The 21,998-nt window shown below is 44.4% G+C and overlaps 1 protein-coding gene across 1 annotated transcript in view; it reads right to left on the reverse strand.

The window, feature by feature from the left end:
• Positions 1-21,998, reverse strand: part of MYO10 (myosin X) — a 202,402-nt gene that overhangs the window by 85,193 nt on the left and 95,211 nt on the right. Inside the window, exons 4-5 of the mRNA XM_081206129.1 lie at positions 14,194-14,381; positions 1,040-1,174 (exon numbers count right to left, since the gene is read on the reverse strand). Of these exons, the coding sequence (XP_081062255.1) occupies positions 1,040-1,174; positions 14,194-14,381 (323 nt within the window). The remainder of the gene's footprint in view (positions 1-1,039; positions 1,175-14,193; positions 14,382-21,998) is intronic.

The following is a 21,998-nucleotide window of genomic DNA, read 5'->3' on the forward strand; positions in this document are numbered from 1 at the left end:
ATTCTGCAGTATCCATGTGACCTCTGTTGCACCCTTAACCTCTCTCTTTTGATATGCTCATTGATCTATGAAACCTGCAATTAGAACGCAGGCATTTTCAAAGGAAGACAACTTATTTAAGCTAGAGACGCACGCGGCAACATCAATGAATGAATCATTAATTATACACACGGGTAAATTATACGCACAACCAAACATCTGCCAAAAAATAATAATACACCCCACAAAAAGGCTTCTCTCTTGCAATGATGCCTTACTCCCCGGAAACCCCAGCTCACGAGAAGGAAAGTCCTAGGATAGTGGCTCAGATTGCAAAAACAAGAGGGTTGCTAAGCACCTGGCAGGCTAAAATATAGGCTCGGCTGTCAAAATTCTGACTATAAAATATGGATTTTATGGAAGAAAAACAAACCTTACTTCCATTTGAATTTTAAAGTGTTTGATGCATCCAACAAGTGAAACCACCTGCATCTGTATGATCACTTAAATGTACTACCATAGTTTAGAAAATGTTCAATCGTCATCATAATTTATTATTTATACCCCGCTCATCTGTGCTTGTTGGATTGTTTACCCGTCCCTGGTACTGCCATAGTTTTGCTTTCTAACTGCTAAGCAGACAACGGTCAACTCCGAAATACAGTGGTGCCCCGCAAGACGAATGCCTCGCAAGACGGAAAACTCGCTAGACGAAAGAGTTTTCCGTTTTGGAGGTGCTTCGCAAAACGAATTTCCTATGGGCTTGCTTCGCAAGACGACAATGCCTTGCGAGTTCCTGCTGGTTTTTTTTCCTTTCCCCCACCTTTTTCTAAGACGCTAAGCCGCTTATCAGCTGATCCGATCAGCAGATAAGCTGCTAAAAGCCGCTAATAGCGCTAATCCTTTAATCCGTCAATGGGCTTGCTTCGCAAGACGAAAAAACCGCTAGACGAAGAGAATCACAGAACGGATTCTTTTCGTCTTGCGAGGCACCACTGTATCTTCCTTCCATGTATCTTCCCTACTGTCTAGATGATAGGTGAGGCTATGAACACAGTACCTGCTCTCCAAAATTGCTTGTTCCACACTAGATGTTTTCTCTTTGCGAGAGAGTTCCAGCGAATGTTGGCTCACAGCGGACAGAAACTTGAGTATCAGCTTTGTGCTTTCTGTTTTGCCAGCACCACTCTCACCGCTGGAAGACAAAAGGAAAACAAGACTTAAATTAGTTAACTGTACCAATGATCTCCTACTTTGAAAATTCAAGAAGACTTGTTGGACATTTATTGAAAAAAGGCTTTTTATGTCTGTGAGTGGCAGTAATTATGATTTCAGTTTTAAAAAATTAAAAAATGGTGTGTGTTTTTTTCATTTTTTGTTAGCCATCGCAAGAGCATATTGTGAACCAATATTGTGAGCATATTGTGAACCTAGTGAACCAGGATATACATTTTAAATAAATAAATAACATTTATTGTTAGACACGGTCTGAGAAATGGTATACAGGCAGGTAATCAGAAGCAGAGCTTCTGAGAGCTAAGATAAATCAATGTCGCATTTAATAGACTTTGCGCAGAGCCTGAAATCTGAGAACCAGATAAATCGGAGAACCAGTCTTTGCTACAACGGATTATGATCACTGCGAACTGAGTTTCTTTGACAGAGAGTTGCTATTATTTATACTTACACCCCACCCATTAACAGTAGTTCTGTAAGGGGCAAATAAGAAATGACACTCACCAATATAAGAATGCATCCCCCCAAGGTAAAAGTAGCTGGCGTCTAAACTATCAGCATCTAAATTACCACATCCCCTGCCCACTCCATGTGAGGAAAACCTGTATATCTTCATTGGAAGGCCATACAGCTGATTGGTGGGTGTGGGTGTTTGGCAGCTCCTTTGGCAGCGGAAAGCAAACATTATAGATCCAGTCACATACATAATTTGGCCATAGATGCACTTGAAAATTGTATCTGCCATTTTGTCTGGTTTCTGATACATGACAAGCACTTTTAAAGGATGTTTTGGGTGGCTAGTTGTCTCCAGCTTCCTTTTACTCCTCTTCCTCTATCAGCTTTCTCTGCTTTTTGCCATCATATAATAATAATAATTTATTATTTATACCCCGCCCATCTGGCTGGGTTTCCCCAGCCACTCTGGGCGGCTTCTAACTGAATATTAAAAACAATACAGCATCAGACATTAAAAACTTCCCTAAACAGGGCCGCCTTCAGTTGACTTTTAAAAGTAAAATAGTTGTTTATTGCCTTGACATCTGCTGGGAGGGCGTTCCACAGGGCAGGCACCACTACCGAGAAGGCCCTCTGCCTGGTTCCCTGTAACCTCACTTCTCGCAGTGTGGGAACAGCCAGAAGGCCCTCGGCCCTGGACCTCAGTGTCCAGGCTGGATGATAGTTCTTCAGGTATACTGGATCGAGGCCGTTTAGGGCTTTAAAGGTCAGCACCAACACTTTGAATTGTGCTCGGAAACGTACTGGGAGCCAATGCAGGTCTTTCAAGACTGGTGTTATATGGTCTCGGCGGCCGCTCCCAGTCACCAGTCTAGCTGCCACATTCTGGATTAATTGCAGTTTCCAAGTCACCTTCAAAGGTAGCCCCACGTAGAGTGCATTGCAGTAGTCCAAGCGGGAGATAACCAGAGCATGCACCACTCTGGCAACAGTCATCTCTTAGATCAGTGTTTCCCAACCGGTGTTCCGCGGCACACTAGTGTGCCGCCAGACGTTGCCTGGTGTGCCGTGGGAGGGAGGCGGGCGAGTCGGGCTAATCCTCCGACGAGCTCCACCTCCAGACCCATTGCTCAAATCCTTTAACCCAGGAAGGCAGGAGGGCGGGGAGGGGGGGGGGAGAAAGAGAAAAAAGAAAGGGTGGAAAAAAAGAAGGGGAAGAGAAAATATTTTTTTAAAAAAAGGAAAGAGAGGGAAAAAAGCGAGGGATGGAGGAAGGGGAAGGGGGAAGAAGATGTGGGGTCTTTGTGTATAAACAGAAGGGGAGGACAGTGAAGAGGGCAGGGCTTGGCAGGCAGCAGATAACTGGGGAGGGGGGCGCGGCTGGCGGCGGCTCAAGGCAGGAAGGGAGGAGCTGCCTCGCGGAGAGTCTTGGGCTGCAGAGATTTCCCGTTCAGGAGCGCGGGAGGCCACGCCGTGGATGGGAATCTCCTCCTCCTCTTCCTCCTCCTCCTCCAGGAGAGAGGGTGGTCCGCCCCACCGAGTCGGGCCTGCTCAAGCGTGGGAGCCTATAGTTAGAGCTCAGCTCCTTTTCTTGCCTTCCCCGCCCCCCCACGGAGCACATTTTCCTCGCCCCCCAACCCCCACATGTAGAATAGAAGCCCTCCAGCCTCCACGGTGCACAAACTCTCCCCTCTGCAACGAAGCGCTTTGTTGCATATCTTTGGTGAGGTTTTTAGGCAGTCTTGGTGCACCTTAAATCAGCGCTAATTGCGCCTGGACGCAGTATTTACTTCCGAGTAGGCCCCCTTCTCCCCCCCCCCCGTAGCACCTGACGTTGCTATTCGTATCATCAGGTTTGTTTGTTGATAATTTAATTGTTTTAAAAGCATCATGCTAAAGAGCTCTCTCCCACCCCCAGACCCTTGGACAAAACAGAAACACACACATATACAAACACAGAGATTGAGCCCTGCAGGTTTTATGAAATGAATGGATTCTGAATGCCTGTTTCAGTGGCTTGTCCGCCTTAGGCTGCTGGGCCAGACACCTGTTACACAGTGCAGTCCGTAAGCTGTGAGCGCTGCTACCTGCCGCCGAGACCACGTAACGACAGTCTTGAAAGACCTACATTGGCTCCCAGTACCTTTCCGAGCACAATTCAAAGTGTTGGTGCTGACCTTTAAAGCCCTAAGCGGTTTCGGTCCAGTATACCTGAAGTAGCGTCTCCGCCACCATCGTTCAGCCCAGACACTGAGATCCAGTGCCAAGGGCCTTCTGGCAATTCCCTCACTGTGAAAAGTGAGGTTACAGGGAACCAGGCAGAGGGCCTTCTCGGTAGTGGCGCCCGCCCTGTGGAATGCCCTCCCATCATACATCAAAGAGATAAACCAGTGTTTCCCAACCGGCACGAGACGTTGCCTGGTGTGCCATGGGAGGGAGGCGGGCGAGGCGGGCGGCGAGAGGCGGGGCGGCGGCGGCGAGGAGAGGCCGCCCAGCGCGGGGCTCTCGCCGTCTGCCTGCCTGGCTGCCTGCGTGGCGCTGACGTCACGGGGCTGTAACGTGCCCCACATAGGCACATGCGGGGCGGCGAGCGAGCTCCCTCCCACATCCCATCGCCGCTCGCTTCGGCCGGCCTACTGGGCTGTCGCAGGCGGAAGGCCTGCGCATGCGCAAGGTTTCCGCGCCTTCGGGATTCCCTTCACGCCTTCCTCCTCCCGGGTCCTTGAGAGCGCGGGAAGCGGCAGCGCGAGACCGGCGTTGAGCCTGGTAGGTATTGCGCTTGCCAAGGCAGTCATTTGGGAAATGAAAACTTGCAAAGCAAGCAACCAGTTCAATCTGAAGTACGTGTATGCTTAATATCCTGTATCTGAAACCTGTTCTGCCCCCTCCCCCACACTTGGTGCCATTTTCATCTACACATGCAGCAGAGTAAGTTGACCCAGAATAGTACCAATTCAGATGGCAGATGGGAGAATGACAGTGCTGAATGCTTTCCCATGTAGAACAGTCCCTGCAAATAAAAACCTAGCATATTTGGAAGAGGGATGCTAGCCTAACCATTACCTTCTATGCTGTTACTATTTTTTTATTTTTTTTTACATAAGTAAAAAGTGACCTTTCCCCATCTGGCATGGTGGTGTGCCTCGAGATTTTTTTCATGAAACAAGTGTGCCTTTGCCCAAAAAAGTTTGGGAAACACTGTCTTAGATACATGACATATAAATAATCATAATATATTTTGAGGGGGGCAGGTCTGCATTCAATATTTCCACTTATTTACAAAGATAATTCCCACTCAAACACTTCTGGATTAATGTGCTATGAGGGATCACATGCAAAATCTCGAAAGCTACATAATCTCAAACAGCGACATGCCCTTTCGACCAATGCCATCACATGCGATGCAACAAAAGCAGCACTCTCCAAACACACTTCGGTTCAATCTCTGGGCTCCGTATCTTGCACAACAGAGAAGAGATAAGGCCAAAGAGTTCGCCAAATCCATCCTTTTATCTTGGTATGTCAGAATAAACCTCCCTGTGGAAAAAGTCTGATGCTTGTCCAAAGAGCAGTTTGCTTTATGTTCCTCTTAAAGGCTGAAGAAAGAGTCTTTGAGGCTTCCAGGAGACTGTTTAAAGGCAACGATACCATAATCAGATACATTTCACATTTTGGGCATAATTGTCTTGGACAAATCATTCCTTCCTGCCATGTCCACCACAATCCTGGCTGCTTTTAAAGGGGGCGGGGAATCTGTTTTTCTTTTAATCACATCCCATGCCCCATACTAGTGCAATAATAATAATAATAATAATAATAATAATAATAATAATAATAATAAATTTTATTTATACCCTGCCCTTCCCGGTTCAGAAAACCGGGCTCAGGGCGGCTAACAACAAATTTAAAACACTTAATTGATGCAACAAAAAACAGCATAAAATACAGTATAAACGTGAATAACAATAAATTCAGAATTCAAAAATCAATTTAGAGGGGAAATCCATCCAATAAACATTAGATGATCACCAGGACTAGCTGGCTAAATTAGTCCTATTTGGGCCAGCGAGGAGACCAGGGGAGAATTAGCTGTGGGATCCAGAGTGGGTAATCTTCATAAAAGGGGGAAGGGGAGGGAAGGAAGGGGAATAAAAGATCGGGCTAAGTTCAAATTGAAAGCCAGGCAGAATAGCTCTGTCTTACAGGCCCTGCGGAAGGAAGTTAAATCAGCATGCGCAGTTGCCAGGTTGAACCTGTAGTCGCTAGTGGCAACTGCCAGACATTTAATTTTAGCAACCAGCGGGGAAAACAGTCGGCATACTCTGCCAGAGCAAGAAACCACTGGCGGAAAATCACTCTTTTTCAAAATGGCGCCAGGCTGCATCTTCTGCTGGAATGCAGCCTGTGGGTTGGCAGCAAGCTGCTACCAACACAAACTTACTGCCTGCAGCTCCTCCTCTCTCTACAAACCTCTCCGACTTTGTCAGGTAGCCAGTATAAAAGAAAAACCACTCTTTTTGCCTCTGTGAGTCAAGAAAGCAGAGCTTTGCAGGGTTGCTGGAAATCATGGTTGGTTTGCCAAGCTCCGCCAACATTTGTAGACCCCCTACCTTAGCATTTCTATTGCACTTTAGAAGATTCCTAAGCCAGTGTTTCCCAACCTTTTTTGGGCAAAGGCACACTTGTTTGATGAAAAAAATCTCGAGGCACACCACCATTACAGCCCCGTGACGTCAGCGCGCAGCGTCACGCCAGGAGGGACGCACGAAAGTGTAAGTTTCAATTTTTTCCCCTCCCCCTTGCCGGGGAACCTCCAAGCTTTGGGGGTGGGGGGGGAGGAGGCAGCAAAGCGAGGCAGGAAGGAGAGCGCGGCTTGGCTGGGTGAGCTTTGGCAGGGGCAGGGAATGAGAGCCGCGAGGCGGGCGCTGCGGACGGAGGCGCTGCCTGCCGAGCTCGCAGGCAGCCAGGCAGGCAGACGGCGAGAGCCCCGCGCTGGGCAGCCTCTCCTCGCCGCCCCGCCTCTCGCCGCCCGACTCGCCCGCCTCCCTCCAGGCAACATCTCACGGCACACCAGGCAACATCTCGCGGCACACTAGTGTGCCACGGAACAGTGGTTGGGAAACACTGTCCTAAGCATCTCAAATATCCTACCTCAGTCGCCCTTACAACAACCCTGTAAGGGAGGCCAAGGCTGCAGATGGAGGCTGAAGTAGAGAGAATATTCACTTCGTGACAGAGGCGCTTTGGTTTAAGCCAGCAGCTGAGTCTCGCATTACAGTGGTACCTCGGGTTAAGTACTTAATTCGTTCCGGAGCTCAGTTCTTAACCTGAAACTGTTCTTAACCTGAAGCACCACTTTAGCTAATGGGGCCTCCTGCTGCCGCCGCGCCGCCAGAACATTTTTTCTGTTCTTATCCTGAAGCAAAGTTCTTTACCTGAAGCACTATTTCTGGGTTAGCGGAGTATGTAACCTGAAGCGTATGTAACCCGAGGTACCACTGTACTTATTGTCTCAGTAAAATATAGACCTATCTCGGAAGTTGAACGGAATCTGTTCTGGAAGTCTGTTCGACTTCCGAAAAGTTCAGAAACCAAGGTGCAGCTTCCGATTGGTTCCCATTTGTGCAGCCACGCTGGAAACAATAGTGGAGGCCGCGCCGGACATTTGGCTTCCCCTCAAAATTTGAAAAGCGGAACACTCACTTTTGGTTTTCAATTGTTCAGGAGCAGAACATTTGACTCCCGAGGCGTTCAGGAGCTGAAATATGACTGTATTGACTGTTTGAAGTTCACAGCTAATAATAATAATAATAATAATAATAATAATAATAATAATAATAATAATAATAAATTCTTGTACCCCACCCATATGGCTTGGGTTGCCCCAGCCACTCTGTGTGGCTTCCAACAAAATATAACAGGACAAAACTAAACATCAAACATTAAACGCTTCCCTACACAGGGCTGCCTTCCGATGTCTACGAAAGGTTATATAATTGTTTAATGCTTTGACATCTGAAGGGAGGGCGTTCCACCGGGCAGGTGCCACTACCAAGAAGGCCCTGTGCCTGGTTCCCTGTAACCTCACTTTTTGCAGTGAGGGAACTGCCAGAAGGCCCTCAGTGCTGAATCTCAGTGTCCAGGCTGAGCGCTGAGGCAGAGACGCTCCTTCAGGCACACAGGGGCACTGACCCTCTGCGCAAGTTGAAGAAAACATCTAGCAGTCGCCCAATAACCCATTGTATTTATACTGTCGCCAAACGTCCGATGGAGAACTTGCTTGAGTCTTCACAAAACCCAAAGCAAAGCTGTAAATAATAAGGCAATCCGCTAGAGGGCACTTGCTTCCTTTTAGAAGCCATCCCCAAATCCAAATGTATCACTTTGCTTCTAGCGTTCATTACTTGCAGACAAGCAAGTTACAAGGCATACCATACTAATGTAGGACATCACATACGGTCATGGGAAAAAGAAAGTGCACCCTCTTTGAATTCAGTGGGTTAAATATGAAGACATAATAACAATCATCTGTTCCTTAGCAGGTCTTAATATTAGGTAAATACAACCTCAGATGAACAGCAACGAATGACATATTACACAGTGTCATTTATTTAACAGAAATAAAGCCAAAATTGAGAAATCATGTGTGGAAAACACTCTTACTGCTTCCATAGGATTTTATATTAAAATTTTATTAAATTTTCAGTTATACAATTTAAAATACTCATTTTAACATCCCTGAAATTTCAACAACTTCCCTTCTTCTCTTTTCATGGTTAATTTTGCATATCATAGATTCCTGCACATTTTATGAAAAACTAAACCATTCAATATTCCATTAATACATCCATCAAACCTTATTTATATTGCTGAATTTTTCTTAATACTGCCAACGTTTTCAGGTGTACACAATTTCCCGCCATATATTCAATAAACGTTTTCCAATCGTCTCTAAATGTATGTTCTACTTCTTCTCTTATTCTATATGTTAAGTCTGCAAGCTGCGCATATTCTGTCAGCTCAAGTTGCCCTTCTTCTTTAGTTGGGACCTCGCTCACTTTCCATTTTGGGGCTAACGAAACACAGGCCGCAGTAGTAGCATACATAAATAACCCTTTTGCTGGTCTGGAGAATTCAGGTGTGTTTTAGCACAATGCCAGGGAGGAAAGACAGAACGATGCTCTTAGAGAAGTGATTGCTACTGCCCATGAAACTGGGGAAGGGTTCTAAGGCCATCTCCAACCAATGTAAAGTCCATCATTCTACAGTGAGAAAGGTTATTCAAACGTGGAAAACACTCGAGACAGTTGCCAATCTTCCCAGGAGTGGACGGCTCAGCAAATTCATGGCAATGCTCAGAGGAAATTGCAAGAAACACACACCCAAGAGTTACATCTCATGCTCTACAGTCCTCAGTTAGCATGTTAAATGTTAAAGTTCATGACAGTACAATTAAGACGGAACAAGTATGGTTTGTTTGGAAAGGGTTGCCAGGAGAAAGCCTCTTCTCTCTAAAAAGAATGTGGCAGCACGGCTTAGGTTTGCAAAGTTTGCATGTGAAAAAACCACAAGACTTCTGGAACAATGTCCTCTGGACAGATGAGACCCAAGTGGAGATGTTTGACACCTGGGAATTTCCGTCTGAGTTATCCCCAACAAAAAGGACTCTGGGTTTTTTGTTTTTGGAACAGTACTTTTAAACATTTTTTTAATTCATCATGAATTATTTCCCAAATACTCTTTTACCCTTTTACAGGTCCACCACATATGATAAAACATACCCTCAATCTCCGGGACATGGGTGGTGCTGTAGGTTAAACCACAGAGCCTAGGACTTGCCGATCAGAAAGTCGGTGGATCGAATCCCCGCAATGGGGTGAGCTCCCGTTGCTCGGTCCCTGCTCCTGTCAACCTAGCAGTTTGAAAGCATGTCAAAGTGCAAGTAGATAAATAGGTACCACTCTGGCGGGAAGGTGAACGGCGTTTCCGTGCACTGCTCTGGTTCGCCAGAAGCGGCTTAGTCATGCTGGCCACATAACCTGGAAGTTGTACACCGGCTCCCTCGGCCAATAAAGTGAGATGAGCACCGCAACCCTAGAGTCAGGGGTCCCTTTACCTTTACCCTCAATCTCATTACATCTCCAACACATTTCTATGATTCCAAGAACCTGGTAACATTATTAATACTGGATATTGATTGACCACAACAAACCTCTTTAACTCACCTATTTCAAATACACTTGTTAATCCAACACACAAATACCCAGCACCTGCTCAACATCGTAGCCAAAATTGGAGGTGTGAGTCACAAGAAAAACCCACAAAGAAGAATCAAGGCAAGTCCAACATTTTACATTCCTAGTTTGACGACATCTTTTTTAAGTGACCCAGACAACTACACACTTGGGACTTTTTCCAGCCGGGCTGACAAGCGGCACAGAAATAGTAAGAGTCAATTCTATTAGCAACTTAAAGAGACTGGGATCTGTTTGACTGTAAGCTGGACAGCCAAGCATGCAACCCACAACGAAATCAGCTCTGTCATTTATTGCTGGACACAGATGAAGGAACGCTGATACAAGTCCTACTGTATTTGGAATGAAACGTGTCACCGATAGCATAACATAGCAGCTTTCATTAGCAGTCGCCAAAAAAGAAAAAAAAAAGTGACTAATGCTGAAAGGATTTCCTGCTTTCTCTGTGATGAGAAACCGCACGGCGTTTGACAGTTCCAAGGCTCTTGTCCCACACCCATGTGTTTTTGGCAATAGCCCATCTCACTCCTGGCTATGCCTGTTCACTGTGGAAACTTGTTTACTGTTAATTCATTTGATTCGATTGTTTAAAAAAGACTTTTTTAGTGCTGTGTCTACAGATGGTTAGGTGCCTCATGTCCCAGATCATAAGATGGGTGGATAAATAGATGGATGAATGGATGGAGAAAGATAGATGATAAATATATATAGAGATAGATGATAGATAGATAGATAGATAGATAGATAGATAGATAGATAGATAGATATAGATAGAGAGATAGATATAGATGATAGATAGATAGATGATAGATAGATAGATAGATAGATAGATAGATAGATAGATAGATAGATGATAGCTATAGATGATAGATAGATAGATGATAGAGATAGATAGATAGATAGATAGATAGATAGATAGATAGATGATAGGTAGATAGAGATAGATAGATGATAGATATAGATAGATAGATAGATAGATAGATGATAGATAGATAGATGATTGATAGATGGATAGCTAGCTAGATGATAGATAGATGGATAGATAGATAGATGATAGATAGATCCACAGTAGGTAGATGCCATGGGTGTGGTGGTGCCCTGGTCTAAACCACTGAGCCTCTTGGACTTGCCAATCAGATGGTCGGCAGGTCAAATCCCCGTTGCTCTGCCCCAGCTCCTGCCAACCTAGCAGTTCAAAAGCATGCTAGCGCAAGTAGAGAAATAGGTACCACTGCGACGGAAAGGTAAATGCCGTTTCCGTGCGCTCTGGTTTCCATCACGGTGTCCCATTGTGCCAGAGGCAGTTTAGTCATGCTGGCCACATGACCTGGAAATCTGTCTGCGGGCAAACGCCGGCTCCCTCGGCCTGAAAGCGAGATGAGCACTGCAACCCTGTAGTGGCCTTTGCCTGGACTTAACCTTCCAGGGGTCCTTTTCCTTCACCTTTACCTAGATGTGATGGGCTGGTTTGATGCAGAGGAATGGTGGGAGGAACCAGCTGAGGAACCACCAAGGGAGGAAATCTCAGAGCCCTGTGGTGGGACAACAATAAGTGGGCAGAGGGAGAAGACTGGGAAGAGGAGAGGGTGTCAGAAGCTGAAGCTATAACAGGGCTTAGTGAGCTGGGAGAGTCTGTGGCAGAGAGGAGTGCAGAATCAGAGGCAGAAGCAGGTGAGACGGAGGAGGAAGGTCAAGAGGGAAAGATGAGTCTGGTTGGTGAAGGGGCACAGGTTTCTTTCCCTCATGCTGCAACAAGCTCCCCTCTCCCTGTCTCTCAGAACCAGAAGAGGGCTGAAACGAGTGGAGCAATGGCAGACTGCATGCAGGCACAGTCTTCAATCGCTTAGAAAAAGCCCTGGAGAAGGGACTAGGTGGGGACTTTCCATCTCGGCAAGTGATGTTCATGGAGTAGGACGACTGAGAATGAGCTGCTTTGCTCATTAGGCCTGCCACTCGACCAAGTCTGTGGAGGTTGTGCTTTTGCTAATAAAGAGTTAAGTCCAACTTTGAATTGTGTATTTACTGACCAGCACGCTTCCTGTGACAGTATCATTAAAAAATGGATGTTTACCATGACACAACATTGACCCAATGTAGGGAAACAAGTGGCAGCATGTCCAAGGGGCTTTCTGGAAGGCCTGTGATTCCAGAACACTGCCTTAAGGTCTCTTCCTGCTTTAGATTTTGTTCTTGGGTTGCCCTGCCCATGCCAACTGGTGTGAGCCGAGAATAGAAGAGACACATTTTAAGCACTGCTTTCTTCAGCAAACTATATCAGGAAGCCGGAGACTGATAGTTTCCCAGTAGCTACTTCCTCGCATTTCACAGACAAAAACAGCAAATTAAGTAAGGGGGGCACACAATATTTAAATTCAAGATTCAGTGTCCACATAAAGATGGCAAAAATGTATGTTGAAATTATGTTAATGGTGGCACTGCAAAAAGTGAGCTTTGAATGCGGTAGTCTGAGCTACCTCACTGCATGAACGAAACAGGCCTTTGGGGAAAGGCCTGGTCTCTGTGTTTCAAGCAGTACTCTGGAAATGGCTTGCCTTCTCTCTCGTCAAAGGGAAGAGTGCTATTATCCAAAAAAGAAGTGAAATTTATTGTAAAACCAGCTGAGGCCCAGCGAAACCTCAACAACTTCTAGGAGATGAATGTGAGCTTTAGTAATATCTGACTAATCACAGCTCCCGGCATGCGTACCCACGAATACATGTTTATGACCCTCAGACATGTTAATTAATACACAAATTTCATTCTAAGCGCTAAACTATCCATGAAGCATAGTCATGTGGTTCAGCTCTTCCTGAGACTGTTTCCATTTCAGAGTTCACATGAAGAGATGGCATGATTCACTTCACCGGTCCAAGCAAAAAAACCTCCTCACACCTAAAAAATTAGCACATGGCTAGCCTTTTGGGTAGAATGCTATCTTTCCATGTGCAGGAAATTTGTTTGCATGTGGTATTTCCCAAGCATCCAGTCCCCTACCTGTAGTTATACAACACAGGAAAAGCTGCAACACGTAATTGCATTAAATGTTCACAATTCCTCCTTGGAAGTGCTTTTCCAAAAAGAAATTTTGACATGTATAAAAGTGCAACTTTTCTAGGTGCTTCTATGCTTAGCACATAGCTGCATAAGGTAAAGGTCATGGGACCCCTGACCATTAGGTCCAGTCGTGACCGACTCTGTGGTTGCGGCGCTCATTTCGCTTTATTGGCTGAGGGAGCCGGCGTACAGCTTCCGGGTCATGTGGCCAGCATGACTAAGCCGCTTCTGGCGAACCAGAGCAGTGTACAGAAACGCCGTTTACCTTCCCACCAGAGCGGTCCCTATTTATCTACTTGCAATTTGATGTGCTTTCGAACTGCTAGGTTGGCAGGAGCAGGGACCAAGCAACGGGAGCTCACCCCGTCGTGGGGATTCAAACCGCCAACCTTCTGATCGGCAAGTCCTAGGCTCTGTGGTGCCACCTGCATCCCACATAGCTGCATATGCTATCATATAATATTATTGGTACTGGCATTACAAACAAATAAGAACAGTAATTCTCTGTCTTGCTGGCAGAATGGTATCCTGGCAGCTACCTGCTTGAACTAAAGGTACTAATCCCACCTTTCATGTCTCCAAAAGCACAAAAAGATGTGCGGTGCAACATCAGCACCAATCAGCATTAGTAAAGTCACGGAATGGCACCCCCCCCCCCAAAAAAAGCAATGAACACCAGGGCCAATGTTGGAAACTATTTTATCCTCATTAAAGGAAAGCACAGTTGCGTTAAACAACAGACAAAACAACCAAGCTCCATTAAGCAGATTAAACCAGCCAACATGTTCAGGAGTTTTCATTATAGTTGCTGTCATTATTTATGGGCTTCCTGAAGATCTTTTTTTGATGGATTGTGTTTATTCGAGACTCCTGGTGACAAATTAATTCTCTGCGCAGCAAGGCAACAAACCAGTGGGGGGAAAATCAGTGTTCAGAGTGAGACGAGGTCTAAGGGAACAGGCCAGAGCGTGTGGAGGGCCAATATATGTGTTTATTAAATGACCACAGGACAGATATTTAGCCAAGAAGGCTTTGTCATTTAAGAAGCCATTTAGATCATGCAGCAAAGCTACGTCTCCACAAATCTCATGATTAATGGAGTCCTAGGGGAAAGAATTAAGAGTACCCCCTGTCTTTTCTCTCCGTATTCAAGCAACTGGTGTGATCCCATACACATCTAAGATTCAGCAACAATTAAAGAGTATTTCGGTACCTGATGAGAACACACTGGTTGTCATGACGCTTCCATAGGCAGCGGTAGCACTCGTTGGCAACAGCAAATATATGAGGCGAAATCTCTCCCAAGTGATGCCGGCTATAATGCTCCACCGTGGCGCGGTCGTAGAGGCCCGGAATGGTCTTGTAGGGGTTAACGGAGGCAACTATGGAACCAATATAAGTCTGGAAAAAAGAAAGACATAGGATTATGGGAAAGGTGTACATGCGATTACAAGACACTTGAGTTCATTAGTTAACCTTTAATATGGCACAGCAAGTTTTAGCACAGCAATGTCCAGAATTGCAATGAAAAGGAAAAGAATGGAAACAACCCATTCTGTAACCAAAGGAAACAGTTGCACAGTACTGTGCTTGCTAAGGCTATAAAATGCACATTTAAAGACTTAGGACATAATCTACTTGGAAGGCCTACAATAACAAGCCTTATTAGTTACTTTATTAATTGCCAGGGCACAAGTCTCTCTCCTCACCACCATACTTCCACCCACAACAGTAACTGGTCAAAGATGTTTTGTTTGATCTATTAAAATATGACAAGATGCCCTTCATTAAGTAGATAAAATCAAGGATTAAATAGAACTGTATCCAAGGTAAAACCAACCAACAGAAGTGTGTAAATAGGCTATACAGTTAAAAGGTTCATATAAATATAAATACATATTTATATGTATATATTGCCATTTTACAGTATTTCTTGCAGTAAATTTTGTGCTCGCCACCTATGCAGCTACAGCAAAATCTGAAACTCTGAATGTAACAACTTTTTATTGGTTAGGTGCAGGGAAAATGGTTTAGACTAAGATCAGAATTGGCCAAACTATCTCACGATGGTTCACTGCATTTTCTCCTGGGTTTGGTATAAATACCATTCGAGAAGTGCATGTTCTCAACCAGTGAAACTCCACAAATACCAACCCGTTGGTCTAAAAGGTTCATCTAGCATTGTCCCACTGAGAATGCCTAGTTAGGAATGTCAATGCGAAAAGAGGGAGAGAGAGAGAGAGAGATTCTGCGAGTTTTTGTGCAACGAAGAGAGGAAGAAAATAAAGATGAGTGGGTTGGTTCCATATCTTCATTGGGGATTAAGGGACCAATCCTATAGCAAGATCTGCAGGGATGAACGCTGCTGGAATCCAGAGGATCTCCAGCGGAGCCAAGTGGTCCCTGATGCAGTTGGGCTTTGCCAGCACAACTCCCCAGGCTTAGCTCTGCTGGAAATATGCTGGGCGTAATTCTCCCATCCCAGCTTCGCTTGGACCCAGCTGGAAAAGCCAAGCCAAGCCTTGGAGATCTGAAACCAGTGTAAACCCTTAAAAAGGGGGTCATTTCAGAGGTGTGTCAAAGGCAGGACTGGGAGGGGGAGAGATGCTAAACCCGTTCAGCTTGGTGACATAACCTGGCAACAAAACATAAATTTAACTAGCAACAAAGAGTGGTTTAACTCAAAAACTATTTTTAAAGGCTTGTTTTTCCTCTGCCAGGCTTAGGCTGGTTCAACCAGCTGAACAGATGCTGAACAGAATTTGATTCTGGTGTAATTTACAACCTGGAGGTGCATGCCTGAGGATCCTTGGATATCGACCGTTTCCACACACTAGCAACACGTCCTGTAGAATTCTATCTGTAATATTTTATCTGTACAACCAGAAAGAATTTCAGAAACCAAAAAGTGCTTTCGAGCCAACTGGTCCCCAAATGACAACGATGCCATTCCGTTTTGGCGACTGCAACCCTGGTTTAAGCAGCCATATATCTGAATTTCTAACACTGATCTGATGCTCAAAAAAACAGAAGACGAACGTGACAAGAGTGCCCTGCTATCAAGTAATCAGCCATACTGCTTCCCAAGGTTCTAATTGCCATTAACAAAACAACTTTGAAAATCAGAAATATCTGAGCTCAAATAGAAAATGAAATTAAAGCAATCACTGGATACAAATGGTGTTTGGACTCCTAAACCATTCTCTTCAGCTATGAAAAGGTTCAGGACTAGCTCTTAAGGATGTAGGATTTGGCTTACAGGGTCAAACTTCCTGATACAGTGGTACCTCGGCTTAAGTACTTAATTCGTTCCGGAGGTCCGTTCTTAACCTGAAACTGTTCTTAACCTGAAGCACCACTTTAGCTAATGGGGCCTCCTGCTGCTGCTGCGCCGCTGGAGCACGATTTCTGTTCTCATCCTGAAGCAAAGTTCTTAACCTGAAGCACTGTTTCTGGGTTAGCGGAGTCTGTAACCTGAAGCGTATGTAACCTGAAGCATATGTAACCCGAGGTACCACTGTACTATAAGAACCAGGGAGCATTGGCCACAAAATTACGTACTGATACGGAAGTGGACCTTGTTCACCCAGCATTGGAACGGTAAGGTACAGGATGCGACCCAGCCGTATTACGTACTAGGAATAACCTGAGAGCCACCTTTTCTTCTCCCTCTCTCTCTTTTAACTTATATGGATAACTGATTCTGTTCTTCCTGGTTGTACCTTGTTTTGAAATTTGTCCCAGCGAGCAATTCCGAATATCTTATCCTTGCTACAACCACCACTATTTTGTTAATTGGAAATCTGGAGCGCCGTAGATTTTTAAAAAGCATTACAGAAAAAACATACAAACTTCTATTTGGTGGCTACTGTACATTAGGCCACACCTCCTCCTCTCGCTTGCCATTCTGCCCTGTTATCATAAAGCTCATTACGCTTTTCTTTGTGTCCTTTGTTCTGTGAGCCTGCAGTTTGCCCTGCCCGTTCCCCCCCCCTTTAAATCCTGAAGAGAGACGTAATTAATGGTCGCATGCATGCTAGCAAGCTTGATTTACTGAAACCACGGTCAGGACGGTCTGCATTTCAGCCCGTCTCGTGCTAATTTGTAAGGGACTGGATCCAGCTCTCTTCCTAAATTACAAGTTAAATGTTTAGAGGCCAAAACGTCTTTCTTAAAAGCCTTAGTTTAACATGTCGCTGAGATTATATGTTTCCAGAAGCTACTGCCCAGTCAGGCCGTTTCTCTTACAGAACCGCCAAACCCTGTAATCATGCTTTATGTTCACACAAGAGCTCAAATGCCTCACAATGCCATGTAGCGCGCACAACATATTCAAACGCTCCCTCTAAAACGCAAACACAAGTTTCTTTGCTCAAGGAGTATGTGTTTTCTTTCCCACCATCTGATCCGGCAGCTGGTTGCAGAATAAATGCTTCAGGAGAAGTACGAGAAAACAGAGAGAGAACTTCTCATGTACAAAGCCAAAACTCAAGTTTCTTCTTTTAAAAAACTTTATTTATGCAATTCACTAGTTTAACAATCATTTGAACATTTCAAAACTTGACTTCCTTCCCCCTCTTTCTGCGGTTCCTTAAATTTATTTTTAATATCTTCTGCATATCCAAATGAACTTAATTTGCTCATTTATTCATCTACTTCAAATATATACTCTTATAAAACTGCAGCAAAACCCAGTTTTCATTCATGCCAGGAAGAGAAAAGGAAATTTGTGTACTCCTCTGTTCACCTCAGTGCAAAGACAGGATAGATTGCAAGAAGATAACAATTAATCATAGATCCGAGAGCCATGCCGGGTGAAATAGCTGGATAGAAGTTCTTTAAAATGATTAAGAGATTAAAGAAACAAAACTATTTGTGCTTTTCCACAGACATAAAGGGATGCTTGCCCCAAAATTTAACTAGTGAAGAAGGTTTTACTGACATGATTAAAGGAGGTTTAAATATGTACAGCATTGATTACAGGGCCGTCTCGGTAGTGGCACCCACCCTGTGAAACGCCCTCTCATCAGTTGTCAAGGGGATAAGTAACTATATAACCTTTAGAAGGCATATGAAGGCAGCCCTTTATAGGGAAACTTTTAATGTGCCATGTTTTATTATGGTTTATATATGTTGGAAGCTGCCCATAGTGGTTGGGAAACAAATAAAATTGTTGTTGTTGTTGTTGCTGTCAAGAAATAGCTTTATGGCAGGTCCATTCTGAGGAAAAATACTGTGAGGGAGAAAAAACAACCCAACTCATCTTAAAGTGGACTGCCAGAACTGACTCTTGTCACGGATTTCACAAGATCTACTCAACTCTCTTTCCTCTTGGTTAGCAACTAGGGGCCAGTTGGTATTCCTCAGGGCTTGGCTGCAGAGACTCCAGCTGGTGGCCCCCCAATGTACCAGCAAAATGTATTGCCTTTTATTGGACTCATCCTGGCTCACTGCTACGCCACAACTGTACTGTGTGGCACCCGTTTTTCAATTCAGTGCATTATGTTGTAGATTAGAGAACATGTTTGGGGGAGACTGGCGGGTGCAAGGTTCTATTTTGAAGCAGCAAGTTCCCTCACTGCCCCCCCCCCGACTTTATTCCGTTAGGAAAAAACATGGCAACGTTCTCTGTTTGTCGCTGGGAAAAGCTAAACAAAAGAAAGCTGAAGACTATTAAATAAGCGTCAAAAACGAGGCTACTGATTGAAATTAGAATTCTCCGTACCAGAACCATCTGCTTTCCAGACACTTGGTTATCATCCACAGAGCAAAAAAAAGGTGTTTACATTTGCAAAATTACTTCAGTCTCCAGGAAAATTAAATCATCACCCAGAAGGAAGCCTTGCAGCAGCAATTTCCTAACTGCACCTCAACATCATCGAGGGTCAATATACAAGCATAACACTTCCCATCGCTTAACCATGGTTGCAGGCTTCAAGTATGGTGGCTATTTGTGTATTATCGAAAACATCTCCCCAAAAAGAAGGCACAGATTTGCACAACATCTACATGTGTGAATTTATATACTCTGCTACTACCTACAAACCCAACGCACACCCAGTGAAAAAGTTGGCATTATGATAAGAGTTTATTCTCTTGTTAATCATGCTGTTCTAAACGTGCATTTTATATTTGACTTCCTTTAGTAACATTTTCATTTGAAATGTTTAGGTTTTTTGCAACCCAGCCAGATGGGCGGGGTATAAACAAAACAAAAACTATTATAATTATTAACTTTGCTGCATTAAATGTGCATTCTGTTGTTGACTTCATTTGTAATGTTTCATTCTGAAATGTTTAAAGATGATATTTCAGTTTCCTGTTAATTCTGTTGCTTTCAATGTACACTTGACTTTCTACAGCAATGTTTTACTCTGGATCGTGTTATTTGATGTTTTAATATGCTGTGAACTGCTTTGAGATCTTTTCTTAAGAATACAGAGTGGTATAGAATTGAAATGAATAATAATAATAATATGCATATATGTGAATTTATTAATAATGACTGCAATTTAAAAAGAAACACAATACATCGCACCACCCTGGGGAAGACTACTGTTGTTTACATTGTGCGTTGTGTTGCAAGTTGCCTTGTGCAGCTTGGAGGAAGCACAAGGCACAAAGTAAGCAAATAAATAAATCCAAATTATTATTTAGCCCAACTGTCTCATGGCTGGAAAAAAGCTTCTGTTCCTAATAGCCAAAACACGTTTAGAACGTGGAAAAGAGGTTGGAGCAGTCACTGCAAAGGTGATTGGAAGGGGTGGAGGGACAAGGCAGGAATATTACATAACTGGGGGGAAATTGGCCAGGGATACACAATTATTACCCCTTCCGGGAAAAGTTGAGCAAGTTGCAAATAATTACTTGTTGGAGGGCGAGGAGAGAACCTCCTTTCGGCATGGCACTATTACACAAAGTTCTTTATTATTCACATGGGCCTTGGGAACAGACTTCATTTCCATTTCATAAAGGAGCCAACTATAGAAAGGTTGCTTAATGTTCCTTTCATATAATCATCCTTTGAAAAGTAACATGGAACTGCTATAGGGCAGACAGGAACACCACAGTTACAGGGCTTAAAGCACGCTTCATACAAAAACGGGGTGCCACCTGGCTTTCAGAGATGGGGGAGCAGCATGGCACCCCATTCCTCAAGCACTATTGAGCTAAGAGCGATTCTTTCCCTTTAGAAAGAACAAGCAAAGGCCTCGGCACAAAGGGGTAGGACTGTGGAGTGCCCAGTTCACAAGTTATACTGTCCATTTACTAGAAGGCTAAACGGCATGTTAAGGCAAGGGTAGTATTTTTGGTGGCGTTGTGGTCTAAACCACTGAGCCTCTTGGGCTTGCTGATCAGAAGGTTGGTGGTTTGAATCCCCGCAACGGAGTGAGCTCCCGTTGCTCTGTCCAGCTCCTGCCAACCTAGCAGTTCGAAAGCATACCAGTGCAAGTAGATAAATAGGTACTGCTGTGGTGGGAAGGTAAACGGTGTTTCTGTGCGCTCTGGCTTCCATCACGGTGTTCCGTTGCACCAGAAGTGGTTTAGTCATGCTACATGACCCGGAAAGCTGTCTGTGGACAAACGCCGGCTCACTTGGCCTGGAAGCGCGATGAGCGGTGCAACCCCATACAGGGATACCTCGGGTTACATACACTTCAGGTTACATATAATTCAGGTTACAGACTCTGCTAACCCTGAAGTAGTACCTCGGGTTAAGAACTTTGCTTCAGGATGAGAACAGAAATCGGGCTCCAGCGGCGCGGCAGCAGCGGGAGGCCCCACTGGCTAAAGTGGTGGTTCAGGTTAAGAACAGTTTCAGGTTAAGTACAGACCTCCAGAACGAATTAAGTACTTAACCTGAGTACCACTGTAGTGGCCTTTGACTGGATTTAACCATCCTTACATGCTTTTCCCAACTCAGATATTGACCTGCATGTTAGACTTTGTCTTTATTTTACAACACAGGTTTGTTTTTGTATTTTAAAACTGTAAACTGTCTTGGGTGCCTGGGTGGAAATACAAGCAATAAATGGGTAAATAATGACACATTCCTTATTTTAACTATTTAAACCAGTTTCTCTAGATCGGCGCTGGGCCACCTTTGGCCCTCCAGATGTTTCTGGATTACAGCTTTGATCATCCTTGGCCATTGGCCATGCTGGTTTTGGCTGATGTGCGTTGGATTCTTACAACACCTGGAGGACCAAAGGTTCTCCAGCCTTGCTCTAGATGGATAGATTTGGTTATGCATGCTTGCGTATGGAATAACAATCATCGTTTCAATCTGAGTTGCAGACATCCACAAGGGCAAATAATATGCTGTAATTCCATTTTAAGGACTCATCTACAAATGCGTATTACAGAGCTTTGTAACAGATTTCCACCCTTGACAGCATATACCACTACTGGGAAATTTGCAGTGCTGGCAAAAAGCTATCTTGAAATGTTATGGGCCACCTCTTTCTGGTTTTGCTCCTAGACCAGATACATGACAAGCGCTTTTTGGAAATGTTTGCGAAGCCAGTACGGAGAACATCAGTACTCTGTAAAAAAACAACAACACATGCACAACCTAGCAAATTAGGGAAACAGACCTAGTGGCCTGAACTCCGTAAGCATTTCTGGCATCTGGCAAGAATTCAAGAAAGAGCAAAACAATTCATTGTTTCATTGATCATTACTGTGCAGCCATTAGCTCCCTGAGGGTTCCCTTGCAAATAAAGCTAGACAGAAAAGTATGCTATAATTAGATGGATCAAGTGTTATTAGGAGAGCTTACTGAACCAAAACGAAGAAATAAAGCAAACGGGAGACCCAATTAAATCTGACAAAAACTATTCAGTACATTATTCAAACGTTGCAAGGCTAATTTGAGTTCCATTCCTGCTTCCGAGATATCAAAGAAGCAAACAGGAATACAGTCCCCCTCTGCCTTGAATTTGTAAATAAAAACCTTGAGTGGCTAGCAAAGTATCAACAGAACAGCAGGAATGTGAGGGAAACATGGACATAGTA

The sequence above is a fragment of the Podarcis bocagei genome (genome assembly GCF_964188305.1).
Source record: "Podarcis bocagei genome assembly, chromosome: 8".
NCBI lineage: Eukaryota > Metazoa > Chordata > Lepidosauria > Squamata > Lacertidae > Podarcis > Podarcis bocagei.